This window comes from Myiozetetes cayanensis, unplaced genomic scaffold (assembly GCF_022539395.1).
Source record: "Myiozetetes cayanensis isolate MyiCay16 unplaced genomic scaffold, myiCay2020 scf51, whole genome shotgun sequence".
NCBI classification, from domain to species: domain Eukaryota; kingdom Metazoa; phylum Chordata; class Aves; order Passeriformes; family Tyrannidae; genus Myiozetetes; species Myiozetetes cayanensis.
The window spans coordinates 130370-142619 of NW_026087754.1; the positions used below are offsets into that span (position 1 = coordinate 130370).

A 12250-nucleotide genomic window follows, 5' to 3' on the forward strand; every position below is an offset into this window, starting at 1 on the left:
TAGTAGCTTGCATCAGGGCGAAAACACAGCTCTCTCTCTCTCTTCTCTTCTCTTAAATAAATTCTGGGGCGAAATTTCTGGGTGAGTCAGCCCCTCGCTGATGATCTGCTGGATAATTATTGCAGGTTTTCCCTTTAGGTAGTACGTGAAGAATTTCGAGTGCTCACACGGGCAAAGGGGGCAAACAGCGCCTACAAAAACCAGGGGAAGGTGGTGATGATGGGTGGGGGGGGATTTTTGGCCTATCAAGGTATATTTTGGCCTTCCGAGGTATCTCCAAGCCTCGATCCTACGGGAGTCGGAGGATTTGGGGCACTGGGGGGGGAGTTGGAGGGCGCTCCCAGGTAATTCTCACCCTCCAAAAAATAATAATAAAAAAAGCTCCTCTTCTTATCTGGCCCCTCCGAGGAGAGAGGGGGGGAAAGGGAGATCTGCACAGAGACAAACAGGGAGGGGGAAACTGGAAGAAGAAGATGTTCCCCCCTCTCCAGCTCTCATTTTCCCCCCGGGGGGGGGTCATTTGGGAGAGGTAAAAGCGGAGCTGGAAGAAAAATTAAAAAAAAAAAAAATAAAAAGGGGAAAAAAAAAAAAGGAAAAAAAAAGGCAAAGTCAAAGCTGTTTCAATAAATACAAATTCCGCACCCAGCCGCGTGTGCAGCTCCGCGGGAGCGGAGGGGACGAGCAGTGACATTTGCTCCCAGGCTGGAGGGCTTGGGGTGGTTTGGCTTTGCTGGATCAGTTCATTTTTTTGTCTATTTTTTCCTCCTCCTCTCTCTCTCTCTCTCTTTCTCTTTCTCTCTCCCCCTGCTCTCGCAGACGAGCCAACTATGTATTTATTGAACTAAAAACGCAGCTATTAAAAAAGAAGGAAAGACTGGGGGAAAGAAAAGGGGGTAAAAAAAGAAGTAGGGGAAGTTTCTATGACAATAAAAAAGGCTACAACTGTTTGACAGGTAGTTACTGCTGTGTGAGCCTCTCCATTCTATACTCTATAAAAGCAAATGACCGTCGTAAACATCTCGATTTATCATCTGCCATAAAACGAGACTTCAAGGGGCTGAGAACTCAGTCCTTGCTTTCTTCTTTTTCCTCCTCTTCTTTTTCCTCTTCTTCATTCCCTTCTTCTTCCGTTTTCTCCTCGTCCCTGGCCCCCGGCAGCTTATCTTTATTGTTTTCTTTTTTCCACTTCATCCTCCGGTTCTGGAACCAGATCTTCACTTGTCTCTCGGTCAGTCCCAGGGCGTGAGAGACCTCAATCCGCCGCTTCCGTGTCAAATACGGGTTGAAGAGGAACTCCTTTTCTAACTCCAGGGTCTGGTACCGGCTGTAAGTTTGTCTGCCACTGCGTCTTCCGGGAGCTGTAGGACACAAACATCAAATAACTTCTTAATTCTAACCCCCCCCTCTCTCTCTTTTGGAGGTTTTGCTGTCCCCCCTTACCCCATCACCACCCCTTTCCCCAGCCCCCCTCACCTCAATTTTCCTAGAGAAGCTGCTGCCTCCCCCTCAACCCCACCCCAACCCCTCCAAAACAACAACAACAACAACAATAACAACAACAGAAAAAAACCCCTTTCAACCCCTGGGCGTATTAAAGGTGGCTGGGTTGTTATTATTAATAATCAGAGGGTTGATATTGCTGTTAATGCTGCCACTGCCCTGCCCTGGCTCTTCCTAGGGAGTGCTCAGCCCTGGCTGGAAGGGAGGTGGGTGTCAAGCTCACGCACAAAAGAGACCTTCCAGCTTCCCAAAAGGTGATTCTGGACGGTGAGTCCTGGTGGGTAGCTCCATTTTTAGGGAAAAATATATATATATATTCATTTTCCCGTGAAAAGGTGCATTGTTCACCAAAACAACCTCTCTAGCCTTTCTCCTTCTCCCCATTCCTTTCTTTCTTTCTGTCTGTCTTTCTTTCTTTCTCTGTCTTTCTTTCTCTCTCTTTCTTTCTCTTTTTCTCTCTTTCTTTTTTTCTTTCTTTCTCTATTTCTCTCTCTTTTTCTTTCTTTCTCCCTCTTTCTTTCTTTCTCTCCCTCTTTCTCCTCTCTTCCTTTCTCTGTTCCTTCCCCCCTCAAAACACCCAACTCTCCAGATATCCCTCCCCCAAAAAAAACCCCCACAAGCTCGGGGCTTTCCTATTTACTAAAATTCACGCCCTGAGGATTTGAATTTTCCCTGAAAAAAACAAACCAAACCAAAACAAAACCTTCCACCACCACCACCCTCCGTCCTCTCGGTCAGGGCTGCGTGTCTGCAGCGCTCAGACAAGAGAGGCAGATTTGCCTGTGCAAACAGACAGATTGTCTTTTAAAACAACTCGAGGTGGACGGTTTTTTTGCAGCCAACAGCCAAAAGAAAGAGAAAAAAAGGAAAAGAATAAGAAAGGAGAAAGAAAAAAGACGGAGGGTTGAGGTATGTGCAGCTGAGCCTCTGCACTTCCTCCTGCACCTAATGAGAAAAACAATCTATTTTTTGGGGGGGAGGGAATTAAAAAAAGGAGAGTTCCAGTTTGAAATGATTGCATCCTTGAGACTACCTCTAGGTCAAAGCTTAGATAAATAACGTGTTTTTTCCTCTGCGTTTCCCTCTCTCTCTCCCAGCCCCTGGGCCACATCCTCTCTCTCCATCAGCCACAACTCCTTTCTATTTCTCCTTTTTTTTTTTTGTTGTTTTGGTTGTTAAATTTTGCTGGGGGTTAAAAGAGGGGAGGGGAAGGGGGAAAGGAAAGAAAACTTTGGGGCTCTGATTGTCCTTAAAATTCACACTAACCTTCACATGTTTTGAATTAACAAGGCTTCTGGGCAACCTTGGTCCTTAGGTTGGGGATGGGGGGGGGGTGAGGGAGGCGGGGGGAAACTTGTACTTTGAAGTATTTCTCTTTCTGTGCAATTATCTGGACTTCACATGAGCAAAGTTCCATTCAGCACAAATTATTTTGAATTTCCCACCCCCTTTCCTCTTCTTCTTCTTCTTCTTTTTTTTTTTTTTTTCCCTCTCAAACCCAGGGCAGCAGCCTGTTCTCCTCCACCCCACCCCATAGCTCCGAGCTAAGTTTCCTTTATGTCTAAACTTTTATCTCTAGGCTTTAAGGAACAGATGTAAAGTATTAGCAATACTCAAGACAAGTTCCCACCTTTCAGGCTTCGTCTCCCAGCGGTTATGAAAGGCTCTATGACATTTTAAAGAGCGGTGTATTATCAACATGCAAACAACCTCGTGGGAGCTGTATCTTATTGCCTATCCTCCAGGCAAGCCATAAAAAAAAAAAAAAAAAAAAAAAAGAACCCAAGTTTTTACTTTTATTGTGATTTAAGCCTTTTGCAGGGAATCACCTTGCTGGCTCTCTAGCAACTGCTGGCTTGTTTGCTTTAAAAAAGGTCTCCCTTAAAAAGAAGAAACATTAGCACAAACCTGCTCATTCCTTCCATATTCTTTTTCCCCAGCTACGCCTCTCATATTTATATTTTTAGGTCGATATATAGAGATATATATAGATATATATATGTATGCATAAGTGTGTTATGGGCATGTTTATACAGCGAGGCATGTTTGTGCTTGGATATGCATACATATACATATAGACAGACAGACAGACAGACAGAGCAGATAGACAGACAGAGAGACAGAGAGACAGAGAGAGAGAGAGGAAAAAAATAAAGGAAAACATTCAAGCAGGAGGAAAAAAAGGTCCTAACCGTGAGGTCTCATCCATGGGAACATGAGACTGGGAGACGAATTTTGATTTAAATGCCCTTGTCCCTCGCTAGAGTTACTGTTGGAAGACGATTTACAGTCAGGATATTGTACAACAGTCGTCTCTTGCTGAGCACCATAAAGCGATTGCCTCGGCAGAGCTTCATATCCATAGAATTTAGAAGCGTCTCCGTGACACGCCAAGGCGCATGGGTTTTGCTGGTATCCAGAGTTGGAGATGCTGGAGGTTCCGTGGTGGAAAAACTCTTGGACGTGGTGGGAAGGGTGCTGGAAGGTGGGAGCAGTAGTGCCCGGACCATACACCAGAGCATGGCTCCTGCTAACACTTTGTGGAAATCTGCAGTCGTAGTAAGTTGGCTCCAGCGATTCACCGCCTTTGTACTTGGAAAAGAGAGGATTTACAAAGTAGGAACTCATGACCCCCTCGCATGCACAAAAAAAAAAAAAAAAAAAAAAAAAAAAAAAAAAAAAAAAAAAAAAAAAAAAAAAAAAAAAAAAAAAAAAAAAAAAAAAAAAAAGACGCTTTTAATTCTTAGAGCGGCGCGAGATTGTCCCCTGGACTGTCTCAAGTCCTGCTCTTTTTTTTTAGTGGCTTTTTTTTTTTTTTTTCTCTCCCCCTCTCTCTCTCTCTCTCCCTCTCTCTCTCTCTCCAAACGCGATCTCAAAGGCGTTTCATGGTGCCTCTCTCTGTGTGCCTGTACGGTGGGTTCTCGGTGCTCTTGACTTCTCTTGTAATCTGTCGGTAGGTAGAGCTCTCTCTCTCTCTCTCTCTCTCAATTTCTCTGTAACTCTGCTCCTTCCCTTTAACACCACAGGCAAATTCCTCAAAATCCCGGTGGTGTGGCTTTTTTTTTTTTTTTTCCCTTCTCCTTCTTTTTTTTTTTTTTTTTCCCTTTTTTTTTTTTTTTCTCTTCCTCTTTCCCTCCTCTCCCCCCACCTCCCTCACTCGCGAGACGTTCTCATCCCTCCGCCACGACTCTCCAGCCGAATGACAGCGGGTTGAGGGGGGCGGGGGGCGCTGGGGTGGTTATTTTTTTTTTTTTTGGGGGGATGGGGGGGAGAGCGCGTGGGGAGGATGGATTTGTGATGGAGGAAAGGTGGTGTGTGGGACACGCTCACCACACACACCCCCCACGCACACGCACAGCCCCCTCCTGAGGTAACGCGAGGAAGGAGGGGGGACACCCCACACCTAACGAGTGGAGGAGGGTGAAGGTGCGCATTAAATCCACCCCCTAAACCCCCTTAAACCCCCCCAAATCTCTTTTTTTTTTTTTAATTTTTTTTTTTTTTTTTTAATTTCCCAGCAGCAGCCTCTTCCCTGATGCGCTGGGAGGTCAGCCTAGGTAATCTCAACAGGTAAAGGCAGCCCCCCTCACCCCCCCGCTCAGCCTTTGCCCTCTCCATCACCCCCTGGTGCCCCCCCACCCAAAAAAAAAACCCCGATGTGATCTTCTGAGCGCTCAGAACCCCCCACACCCTTCAGGGGGGCGAGGCGGGGGTGCCCCCGGTGTTGTTGTTGTTGTTGTTATTGTTGTTGTTGTTGTCATTGTGTTGGGGGCTTTGGAGGGGGGGGCTCTACCAAGGGTGGGTTTGATCCCACCTAGAGATGGGGGGGTTAGAAAGGGGGAGGGGGTTCTGCTGCGGCTGGAGAGGCTGAGCCCAGATTTCTTCTGGTTTTCTTTCTGTATTTTGCCCTTTTTTTTTCCCCCCCTTTTTGTTTTGGGGGGTTGCGTTTGGTGGTGGTGGTGTTGTTGTGGTGGTGGCGGCGGCGATGGTGGCTGGAAGGTCGCGATCAAACAAGCAAACAAAAGCAAAACGGGAGCGAGCCGGGGGGCGAGGGGAAAACGTCTCCGTATGGATTGGCTGCTCCTTTTTGCTGTCCTTCTTTCGAGAAAATAAAGGCAGAAAATTACGGGGAGTTATTTACTTTATTTATTTTATTTATTTTATTTTAATTCCCCCACCCACCCCCACCCCTTCCCTTCCCTCCTTGCTTCCTTTCAAACCGACCGCTGAAAAAATCCACGCCTGGAAATAACAGGGAAGCGCCTTTTCCAAGGGAATAAAGTAGAGCATTGCTTAAAATTGGACGCAGGAGAGGCGAAGTGAGCCAGAAAGTCTGTGCTCCCCTTTGTGCGTGCCTGTAAAAAAAAAAATAACCATCCACCTTTTTTTTTTTTTTTTTTTTTCTTTTAATCCCCCGTCGTTTTGCTCCTCAAAATAGCGATTTATTTTTTTTCCTCCCTCTCCCCGGTTTTTCCTCTTGCAAACCTTATTTGTGCCCCTGTTCCACCCCCCCAAAACACAACACACTTTTTGGGCTCGAAGTGACCGTTCCCTGCAACCTTTCACTTCGGACACTTCATTTTTACGACTGCGTGGAGGAACCGAGCTCGTTAAAAAGCAAAACCACACCAAACCCAACAACAACAACACAAGAAAATCACATCCAAACCAGCGGGATTCTTGTTCATTTAGTTTTTGGGGGGGAGGAGAGGGAGAGGAGGACACGCTTCGAGGGGAGATGCTCGCTGCAGAGCCGCAAAAAACCCACATCGACCCCACTAAACACCCCGTGTTCCCTCCCAAAGTCCACAACCCTTCAAATCCTTCCACAAAAAGAAAATAAAAAAATATTAAAAAAAGGGGAAAAAAAGGGAAAAGGAGCTTAATTATTTTCAGCAGAGCCCTGGGTGACTCTGACCGGTGTGCAGGGAGAAAAACACCGCCTTAGCTTCGCTCGCCAAGCTGGTTTGAGGCTTTTTTTTTGTTCTCCTGCCCAGCAAAGGTCACATTCTCGGGTTTTTCGCGGCTCGAACCTCTCTGGTGAGGTTGAAACTGAGGGTTCGAATTTATTTTGGGTTTTTGTTTGGGTGTTTTGGGTTTTTTTTGCAGACGCCTTCCCAAGAAGAGGAAAAGTCCCAGTAGCCACCCCGGTCCCACCTTTATTAGATTTTCCCGAAATCGTGGGGGTATTTTTCCATTTAGAAATGGGAGCTGGGAGGGAGGAGGGGAGGTTATTCCTCCTTGTAGCAGACAATGAACTATGCAGGGAAAACAGTGATTTTTATCCACCTCTTAGCGTGAAAGCAAATTTTTTTTTTAATCACCAAACCACCTTTACTGTGAAGAAATAACCTTAATACACGAATAACCTCAAGGATGCCGCAATAACCGCTTTTTTTTTACAGAATTCACCCACCTGGCCCCAAATTCCACCTTCCCTAGGATAAAAAACATCCGCCCCCAAAAAAAACGAAGGAAAGAGCAAGTAGGGACAGATGCTCCTTAATTAACAGCGAATGTCGAGGTGACCGTTTTTCCTCTCTAATCAATAACATTTCTATTTTTAAAATCCCGCTGCAAAGTGAAGGGGGGGGAGATAATAAAATAAATAAATAAATAAAGAATGAAGTTTTAGTCAGATCTGGCCAGTTCGGGGGTGGGTTTGGGAAGAACCCCCGCGATTTTAACAGGGTTTATCCCTTTGGATGCAGCGGGCAAAGGTGCAGAGCGAGTCTTTCCAAACCCTCCCCCGGGCAGGGCAGAAATGTTTGTTTGCAGTGTCAAAACCCCACCAGACACACCACCCCCCCCCCAATCCCTTGCCAGAATTTCAAGGAAAATGAGATATAAAGCAATCCCTGCTTCTTTTTAAGGGAAATATCTTGACGTTTGGTGTGTCTGGGGAAGGTGCTGCTCTTTGTCTTCCCTGGTTTGGCCGGGTTGGGATGTGGGGTTGGGTACAGGGGGGTGATGTCTCTGGTGGGTGCATGTGCAGCTTTTTTCAGGGGGGGTTTATTGTACTTTTAGGTGTTTCATTGTAGGTTATTTTGTGCCCCCCACCCCCCCCCGCCCTCCTTCCCCTTTGCCCTGACCTTCACTGTTAAAAAAAAACCACAACCAAACGTGTCATTCCCTCCTTCCCCACCCCAAAACGAGGAGTCTTTGGTGAGAGACGTGAGGGGCGTAAATAAAGAGGAAAGCTTGGGGGAGAAAAAAAATCCCCGATAGCAACAAAAAAAACCCCAACCAAAAATGCAGAGAAAGCAACCCCACAACCGCTTCATTACGGGGTGATTTCTGCATTTTCACATCTCCCCCTTCCACTCCTTTTCGTGCTCAGAGCGAGGGGAGAAAAAAAATACGGGGAGGAGGAAAAAAAATACAGGAGGGGGGGAAAAATATACAGGGAAAAAAATAGGGGGAAGGGGGAGAAAATACAGGGAGGGGGAAAAAAAAGCAATTTTCATGGGGGTGAAGGAGGGCAGTTCGTGCTCCCCGAGCTGGAGTGGAGGGTGCCGTGGTGGGGGTGGGTTTTTGGGTGGGTGGGTTGGGGGGTGGGGGGACACTCGAGGGCCCCGCGCGCGCCCCGCGCGAACCCTGGGCCAACAGCGCCATCTCGCGGCCGCGGGGGCGCAGCGCCCACGGAGGGGCTTTGGGGTGGGTGGGTGGGGGCTCCGACCCAACCTTCCGCACCCCCTCCTTTATACGACCCCCTTTTTATCTAAAGGATATTTTCATTATTAAAAAAAGTCCTTTATTTAATTTTTTCTCTCTCCTGCCTCGTTTTCTCTCCTTTTTAAAAAAATTTTTAATTTTTTTTTTAATTTTCCCCCCGTTTTTCCAGCCTTTTTCCCCCCCTTTTTTTCTCACCCCTAAAAACAAGGAAAAAACCAAAACCGAACCAGAAAAAGCCCTCAGCACACGCACGCAGGACAGAATAAACCCACCAGATGTGCCACCGCCACCCACCCCCCCTTTTCACCTCCCGCTTTTATCAGTTTTAGCTTCGACTTGGGGTTTGATTTTCTCTTTTTCCAAGCCCCCCCCCCCTTTCCTTTTTCCCCATCCTTCCCCTCCCTCCCCTCATCCGAGGGGGGTCTGTTGTTTGTAGCTTGTAGACAAAACATTCCAATAATCCGGTTTCAAAGAGAAGAGCACCCACCTTATTTAAACCATAAAGCAATTAAAGCCAGACGTCTAGCCAGATCTAGGGTCCTGTTTTGTTCGCCCCTATTCAGCCCCGCATAGCAGGGAGACAAACAGAGTTGTAAAAGTGGCATTTTTTTGGCTGCGGAAATGTACCTATGGACAGCTGGAGGGGGTCCTTTACAAAAGGGGCAGATTTGAAACCAAGCCCACCAAAAAATAAATTTAAAAAAAAAAAAAAGAGAAACACCCCAAAAATATAACCGTGTCTTGGTATTTAGATATATATATATATTTATAAATTTTTTTGCTGGTTTCTGTATTTTTTACCCTTGTGTTTTCAGGAGCTCTGAGCGCATCTCTCTCCCCGGGGCAATAGAGAGAGAGACATGTGCATGTTCACAAGCGCCGGCACACACACACAATAGCTGTATCAGTATGCGACTGCACACACGCGCCATATGTCAAAGAATGCCGAAATCGCAGCATTTTGATACATTAATCCGGGGGAAAAGGCTGGCCACAGGGCGTGCTGCTGGGGGCCGGAGCCGCGTTTGCTTTTATGTGTATATATATATATATATATTTATTTTATTTTTTGGAAATGATTCTTTATTTTGAGTCACGCTGGGGTGTTTTCGTTGCGTTGCCGGGGTGGATTTTTTTTTTTTAAATTTTTTTTTTTTTAAATTTTAATTTTTTTTTTTTTTTTTGGTGCTTTTTCACCGCCGGCTGCCGGCGGAGGAGCGATTTTAAACGGCCCAACCGCACCAGCGCAGCCTCCCAGCAGGGCCAAATGGCATTTTATAACTCGTGTAACCCTTCACCGGGGACGAGGGGGGAGTGGGAGAGGGCGGGGGTGTCGGGGGATGTGAAAAAGAGGGGAGGGGGTGGTTTGAGGGTACCGGGGGCCTTGCACATGAACTAAAACTGCGGCAGGATTTTAACCCAACCCGAGCCAGCGGCAACAAAAGAAAAGCTCCGGTGGAGGAGACAAAGGGCATCTCCTGCGCTGCCCGCCGGCTCCGAACGGGGGGTCTGGCCGGAGGGGTGACTGCGGCAGGGAGGGAGAGGAAGGAGGGGGAACTGGGGGGAGGGATCGCAACTGGAAATGAGATCCTGAATGAAAGAGGTGGGGGGGGGACACACACGAAATGAACTTCCATACATCACGTCTTTTCAGCATCGCTAAACGCTCCTGACAAGCCCCTCCAGAGAGACGGGTCCGAAAGTGCCTCCCCGAGTCCTGTCCAAATTACGGCGGGGATTATTTCCACCCCCCCACCCCTCATTCTCTCTGTCTCTCTCTTAATTAATGATGATAAAACCTGGGGTGATTTCGCCCCTCTCGCCAAGAGGACGTGCTGCCCAGACCACCCCACCCCCGCCCAACTCAGGATTTGATTCTTTATTTGAGGCAGGATGAAGGAAGGCAGAGAAAGAGACAGCAGGGAAAGAAAATAATAACAATAACAGCAATAATAATAATTAAAAATATATAAATCGGCATGACATACGTGGAAAGGCTTCCCCCTTCTCCTTTATTTTTTATTTTTCTTCTTTTTTTTTTTTTTTCCTGTCCATAAATCTTCCTCTCCTCTAAAATGTTTTCTAACCTGACCATTTCATTGCGCTCGTTAAGGTTGGGTTTGTTGTTGGTTTTTTTTTCCTCCTAACACAAAACTGGGATTGTAAAAGGGCTTTTTTTTTTTGTTTTGGTTTGGTTTATTTCTGGTTTTCACCACCCCTGCTCCGGGGATGTGTCCGCTGATAGACCGCGGGTGCTCCTTGTCCCCCTCCGGTGACAAAAAATAAAAGATCCCCCCCTTCTGCGAGAGCGAGGACGCAAATCAAGGGAGGGGGAAGGAGAAGAAACCTCCAAACGCCGCAGCAAGAAATATTAAAGAGCGATATTTTACGAGATCAGCAGAAGTAAATCGCTTCCAGATTTTTTTTTTTTTATTTTTTTTTTTTATTTCGGAGGAACCGGGACGAGGGCGACAAAAACGCATTTTCACCCGCCCGGTCTGGTTCTGATTAGAAAGATTAAAACGCTGCCCCACTCATTTCATTAAAGAAAGGGGACCTCTAACAAGTTTTTATGATTAAACATCCCTCGCTGCTCGTTTTTTATACAATCTCCTGCCCCTTGTTTTCCCCTTCAGCAGCCTGGGAAGCGCCCAGGGAAGGGGCCGGGGATGGTCCCGGCTCCAGGAGCTTTGGGCAGGGGATTTTCTCGCCTCTGCAGCCCCAACCTTTGGCAGAACCGGGGAGGTTGGAGGGGTTGGTTTGACCTTTTCTCAGCCATCAACCCTCTCCCCCCTCCCATTTTTTTATATTCTATAATCTCCCCCGTGCAAAGCGAAGGAAGGGGAGGGGGTGGAGGGGGGGGATTTGCGTGTCTGCTTTAATTTTTGCGGCCTTTCAGCCCTCAAAATTCGCCACCGCGTCTTTCTTTCTTCGTCCTTCCTCGCTCTCCCCGCGTCCCTTTCCCCAACACAGACATTTCTATTTCTGGGGGGGTTTTTTTACCCCCCTTCTCCACGCTTCCAACAAGGTTTGGAGAACCCCCCCCTCCTCGATAAGGCAAGAGGAGAAGCTGCCTTTTTTTTTACCATCTCCTCTCTCTCTCTTCTCCCCCAGCATCCATATTTAGCCTTTTTTTTTTTTTTTTTTTTTCCCCTTTACATATCCTTCGATTGCCTGCGGTCGTAAATTAGTACAATTAATTATCCCAATCTAAAAAAATTGATGGCACGCATAACCCTTACCTCAGCGCCTTTTTTTTTTTTTTTTTTTTCTTTTTTATTACGGTACTTTGGAATGGGATGGTGGAAGGGGCGGGGGGGGGGAGGAAAAAAAAGTGCTGGCGAAGGAAAAGCAGAAATCTCCGCTCTCCTCCGGCGGCGGGGGATGCTCCGTCCCCCCGGCGAGGCACCGGCACCGGCACCGGCGGGCCAAGCCCCGGGGGCTGCTCCTCTGTAAAAGGCTTAAAGAAAAAAAAAAGACATCTACATGATGATTTTTGTCCTTTTTTTTTCTTTTTTTTTTTGTTGTTTCCCCGTTGTTGTGTTGGTTTTTTTTATATATTTACATAGAGCTGCTCTACAATAGCGAACATAACAATATTACAGAACGGTTCTGAGACGAGAATAAAATACACAAATAAGTACAGCAGAAACGTTCAACACCATGACAGAACATCATCGAGCCATAATCCCTTCAGTCCTTTTTTTTTTTTTTCTTATTATTTTCTCCTTTTTTTGTCTTTTTTTTTTCTCTCTTTTGTAGAAAATATTCGCTCACGAGCTCGCGGGATTCCAAAAAAAAAAAAAATTAAAAATACTGGATAAGTTTAATTTATGAAATAAAATACTAATAATAATAATAATTAAAAAAAATTCAAGTACTTCTCGTGTTTGTTTTCCGAGGACAAAAACCCAGGCAGAAGAAAGGAAGAGAAAACAAACCCCCCGAACATCTTTCTTTTATTTAGTTGCATTTTAGAAAAGACTCGTGTCCCCAAACGCTTGCTGTGTTTGCCTCTAATGCTAAACATTCATCCGCACATTCAAAGTCAGAAACATTTCAACCCCCAAAAACA

At 46.3% G+C, this 12250-nt stretch overlaps 1 protein-coding gene across 1 annotated transcript; it reads right to left on the reverse strand.

The window, feature by feature from the left end:
• Window positions 1–1065: 1065 nt before the first annotated feature.
• HOXC8 (homeobox C8) lies at window positions 1066–4128 on the reverse strand. Its single transcript, XM_050334227.1, has 2 exons — window positions 3693–4128; window positions 1066–1358 (listed from the first exon to the last, which is right to left on the reverse strand). The coding sequence occupies exons 1-2, from the start codon at window positions 4126–4128 to the stop codon at window positions 1066–1068; spliced, it is 729 nt and encodes a 242-aa protein (XP_050190184.1).
• Window positions 4129–12250: the final 8122 nt, after the last annotated feature.

Bases quoted from the DNA above. Each gene is read 5' to 3' on its own strand.
- HOXC8 (XM_050334227.1), bottom strand. From the start codon at position 4,128: ATGAGTTCCTACTTTGTAAATCCTCTCTTTTCCAAGTACAAAGGCGGT. The intron at 1,359-3,692 runs GTTAGGACCTTT...TGTGTCCTACAG, and splicing joins CCCATGGATGAGACCTCACG to CTCCCGGAAGACGCAGTGGC.